The 5,389-nt window shown below is 32.0% G+C and overlaps 1 protein-coding gene across 1 annotated transcript in view; it reads left to right on the top strand.

The window, feature by feature from the left end:
* Nucleotides 1-819, top strand: part of LOC117173139 — an 11,577-nt gene extending 10,758 nt beyond the window's left edge. Inside the window, exon 2 of the mRNA XM_033361537.1 lies at nucleotides 357-819. Coding sequence (XP_033217428.1) covers nucleotides 357-742 — 386 coding nt within the window. The 3' untranslated portion in view covers nucleotides 743-819. The remainder of the gene's footprint in view (nucleotides 1-356) is intronic.
* Nucleotides 820-5,389: the final 4,570 nt, after the last annotated feature.

Below are 5,389 nucleotides of genomic sequence, written 5' to 3'. Positions count from 1 at the left end.
ATGTTAGGAAGTTTATACCAGACATTTTTTCTGAATTAAAAAATGCGTTTCTTAAAAATATCTTTGTTCCTTTTTCTTCTTCATACCGTTTTTCGTAAGAACAACATTTTTTTTAATCGGTCTCAAGTGGCCTTTACAGTATTTAATCAGCTTTAATTTAAAAATAAAAACGTAAAAATTATTTTCTTATATACGAAAGTAACAATATTAAACAGTTATTGGAAATAACTCTTTAATTTTGCGAAATGTCGATATAGTAAGAACTGGGTAAGTGCTACATGTCCCATAATTTTAATTTTTAGTTTTTAATTATTGTTGAAAGTTTTAAACTTATAAAACCTGATTATGTTTCACAGAATTAGTTTTCTCAGTCAAACGTCCTCGGAATTTTGAAATTGATTTGAATAAACCTGCACCAGAGAGTGTTCGTGAGTTGCATCGACAAAGTCCACAATTCGATGCAAATATTTCACCAAATTTCCAACTTAATCGCCTCTATCTTCAGTATCATCAAAATCTTCAAAATCATGAGAATCATCAACATCCTGTTAGTTCTCCAATTAAAGAATACCCTGAGGAGTCAGTAGCCAGCAATTCATATCCTGCCCCTATTCGTGAACATCGCCTGTATAAACCAAGAGCAGTGAAACTATATCCAGGATACAAATCCCCTATTGCAAGCAGACCCTCAAGTTTTCAAAGAGTGCAAAGTGGAAGCGAACGTAAACAAAATATTTATTAGAAATAAACACGAGAAACTCGTGATAAAAACATTTGTATTTTGTTTCCTATCGTAAATTGTATAATATTTTATATAATATATACACTATTTACTACAAGAGTCATATATTTATATTGATTTAATTATATATTATATATTTTAAATAGAAAAATAAATATAAACATTTAGCAAATAAAAGTAAACAACTTACGAATCTGGGTTTATCTTTATTAATTTATTAATAATTTCAAACTACTGCGCGCATTCAAAATTAGGCGCAACAGCTTCAGCTGTTTTATTAATGATTCTCCATAATTATCCGAGCATACGAGGTCTGTTAAAAAAATACGCGGATTGAGTTCATAAAAAAATACTTTATTTGGAAGTTACACGTCTGGGTCTCCTTCAAAATACTCTCCTCCCCAACGCACACACTTATCCCAACGGTGTTTCCACTTGTTAAAGCAGTCCTGGTTCGCTTCTTTTGTAATTGCTTTCAGCTCCTTCGTCGCATGTGCCCTAATCTCCGAAATCGTCTCAAATCTTCTTCCTTTGAGGGGTTTTTTTTAGTTTTGGGAACAAGAAAAAGTCACAAGGAGCAAGGTCAAGTGAGTATGGGGAATGGGGAAGAACATTAATCGAGTGTTTAACCAAAAACTCACGAGTTCTGAGTGCTGAGTGAGCTGGAGCGTGACACAAAGTTCGCAGTGACGCCGTGCATCTTCAATTTTTCGGTCAAAATCTCGTAACAAGATCCAACTGATATCCTACACTCTTCGGCAAGCTCTCTAATGGTCAGACGTCGATTTTCGGGCACCAGGGTGTTGATTTGGTCAACGTGTAGGTTGTCAGTTGACGCTGAAGGACGCCCAGGACGCTCATCATCGTCAATCGACTGTCGGCCACCCTTGAAACGTTCACGCCACTTGAAACATGCAGTACGCTTCATGGCAACATCACCGTAGGCCGTGTTGAGCATGGCAAATGTTTCAGTTGCAGATTTCCCGAGTTTCACACAAAATTTCACAGCAATTCGTTGCTCTTTCAGGCTACCCATTTTACAATCAGACAAATTAAAAAACACTCTTTACTTAAAACCGTGTAGTTTATCAACAAATGAAGATATCTTCGACTGGAATACCGCGTTTTAATCAGCTGATCTGTACGAACTTAGCGACACCGAGCGAATTCTCCTGAAACCAACTCGAGCTGCGAAATTCAAACAATCCGCGTATTTTTTGAACAGACCTCGTACACGTTGGTTAATACGGAGTACCTGGATGAGTCCCGTTGCCTCGGATAACGCAGAGCCTCGGTTAATCGAAGGCCGGCTAATCGAGGTTCTACTGTAGAACATATATTAAGAATAGGTGTCTGAAGAAATTGTTGAAAGAGCACCAGTGCATTATAGGAGCAGCTAAATAAAATGGGGACAGTCTAATCGGGTGCAGTGACAGTTCAGATTTATTTTAGATAATTAAACTCTTTTTATCACTTGAAATGTGCGCGAATGTTAATATTAAATGGAGTTTATGTTGCCGTAATAATAATGAACAAGGTTTTCGATTGTAGGCGGTAACTATATTGAAATATTAAGAAACGCGAGAAAAACAACAAACTTGACCTCCAAATGCATTATACGGATTTCCGGGAAATTCATTTTCTCGATACAAGACGAAAAATTGACTAGTGTAAGTAAATACATTTCTATAACCAATAAATGTTTTTCTAATCTAAAGATAATGAAATTATACTCAATCTGTCGGAAATAATAAAATGTCGACCTTAGCAACTTTGTTCAAATTACTTATTACGAGAACAGTTTATATAAGGGAACTAAATTTTGAGCTCAAACTAACTAAACGTTTTACCTAATCTAAGCAGACACTTTCTTTAAGTTTAATATATTCCCGATTTACTCGTTCGCCTTAATAATTTTTTCCGTACAGTGTAACGAACTGTTACAAAATATTTCTACCCCCTCCCCCTCTTCATGTACGCAGTTTTTATTTTCAATACATGTTTTGCTAGTAATTGGTAGTAGAATTAGTCAGGGTATCCGAGAACTGCATTTTCAAAATACTGTGGTTTTCTCTTGAGTAATTTTTCATTTTCCTTGATCATTAATATTTAAATACCAGCTTTGGAATCTGGTAATATTTATAACATAAAATCTTTTACAAATGGAATGAAATAGTATTTTGGACACTAATTAGACATTTTCTAATTTATTAATTTATTTAAAACAAAAAATGTCTTTTCTATTATGAATTTTGACTTCTGAACAAAGTACTTAAATTTGAAACAGTTAAATTTTTAAATTAAAAAGATAAATTCCCGACAAATGGGTCAAATGGTTTGTATGCCAATCGAAAAAGATGCAATTTATACACAAGATGAAGAATTTTAAAACTAAAAAGACGAATTTTCAACATATGAAGATTTTTCACTCGAGAAATAAATAAAATTTTATCTAAGGTGTTCAACCTTCAAGCCAAAGGACGAATTATCTATAAAAAAATTAAATTCTCAAACAAACAAAATATGACTTTTCAGACAAAAATTAAGTTTCCACGAAACTGATGCATTTTTATCCAAAAAACATGAAATTTTGAACCAAGAATATATTTTTTCTTCATCAAAAAAGGAGAATTTTCAATTGAATAAGATCAATCTTTAAAAAATGGGAACATTTTATTTTCAATTGAAAAATTAATTTTGAACGAAAAAAAGGCTTTTTGACTGTACAGTTACATTTTCATCCAAAGTCATAAGCCTTTAAACAGAACAAAAAATTTTTTAACAGTGGAGTTTAATAGTGTAACTTTTACCCAAGTAGGCAGATTTTAATGAAAAAAAAGATTTCTATGTTTTTACAAAATATTCAAAATTTCAACCGAATACATGAATATGCAAGTGAAAATATAACTCTTCAACAAAGAAGAATAATTCCTTAACAAAGTGATTCAAAAAAATCTTTTAAATAAAATAGTTAAATAATGAAGCAAGGAAGAATAAGTTTGAGCCAAAAACTTGCATTATCATAAAAAATTTAAGTTCTACTGAAATATATGAATTTTTAAATAAACAAGATAGATTTTTTTAAAAAGTTGAATTTCGTGTTAAATTTATTTTAGTTAAATGATCACGATCAAAATTTGAATTTTTAAACAAGAAATAAGTTTACGATAAAGAAATACAATTTTCAATCTAAAAGGTCGAATTTTAAACAAAAAAAAGATGATTTTAACAAAAATGTATAATTCGTGACTAAATAGTCGCAAAAAAAATTCTCTTAAAGCAAATGAACTTTTATTTGTAAAAATTTTTGTTTGAAAAAATAGTTGAATTTTGATCCAAAAAAGATTCCCTTTTGATTTTGCAAGATCGAAATAAGTATCAATTTTGTAATAAGAAATCAGTTTTTTCCTAAAAAAAAATAAATTTTTAACAAAATAGTTCAATTATCTACCAAATAGTGGAATTTTTATCCAAGAAAGAAGTTATAAAACTGATTAATCTTTAATAAGAAACACCAATTTTTTAAAGTTGAAACTTCAATTAGAAAATATTTCAGGTCAGTTTTCAACATATAAATATAAATTTTCAACAAAAAGTACATTTTCGTACAAAAAGTTTGATTTTGCAAGAAAATTGTTGAATTTACAACCAAATATTTGTATTTTTATTCAAGAAAGGTGTAATTTCTGATAAGGCTGGCAAATGTTAACATTTTGAAAACGCACTTTTAAAACAGAGAAGTATGAAATTACAACAAAACTCTTATACAGTGCCGATTTTGGAGCTGACGGTGGGTGGGAACTAACTCACTATAGCCCGATCCGAATTTGTTTGCTTACGCTTGAAGGCTCGCCTGATTGACAACCACAGACCCAAAACAGCTCATGTTACACTTACCGGCGACTCGGCGTCAATTCCCGGAGGGGCTATAGAAAGGAGGGCTATTGAAGAGATTCATTGTACTTATAAAACAGATGAATTTAAAAAAAAAACTTGAAATAATTACTTTAATTTCCATCCAAATAAGTGTCACGTGACCACAATAATATATTATAATTACACCTGCACACACAAAAAAAGTTGTCGGTTCCAGAGACAAGGGCTATCATTTCCTATGTATTTTGACGTATTGAATCGAAATCCGGGGTCAGAATTAAGTTTCACAACGTCGTTTTTTCATTTTTCAAAAAACCACTCCTGAAAATACCACAATACCTTATAGGTACGTATTTTAACGTGCTGAATCCGAATCTGAAGCTAAAAATTAGTTTTATCGGATAATTTTTTTTTAATATTCAGAGAATACCCAGAGTATCTATAACATGCAGAGAATACTTTTTAAATTCGTTTAAAAGTGCATCAACATTATTCTCTTCGACCAAGACATCAAAGAAATGGAGCAACGTCACCAAGGAAGGTGGGCTGTTAACATGATGGCTATCTTTTATTGGATGCTTAAAAAGGAAACAAAGCCAAAGACATGAAAAAGAAAAATAAATCCTTCACATAGATCGTTTAAAGACAAAAGAGTACAAAAAAAAGGTACAAAAGGGGCTATGTAAGCGGAACGCCTACTCTACCACAGCTAGAACAAGCCGGCAACAAAGAAAGAGAGGCGACACTAAGACCAACCGCGGGCAGGCATCC

The sequence above is a fragment of the Belonocnema kinseyi genome, chromosome 5 (genome assembly GCF_010883055.1).
Source record: "Belonocnema kinseyi isolate 2016_QV_RU_SX_M_011 chromosome 5, B_treatae_v1, whole genome shotgun sequence".
NCBI lineage: Eukaryota > Metazoa > Arthropoda > Insecta > Hymenoptera > Cynipidae > Belonocnema > Belonocnema kinseyi.
The sequence above is the reverse complement of the archived record's forward strand: the minus strand, read 5'-3'. Positions and strand labels throughout refer to the sequence as shown.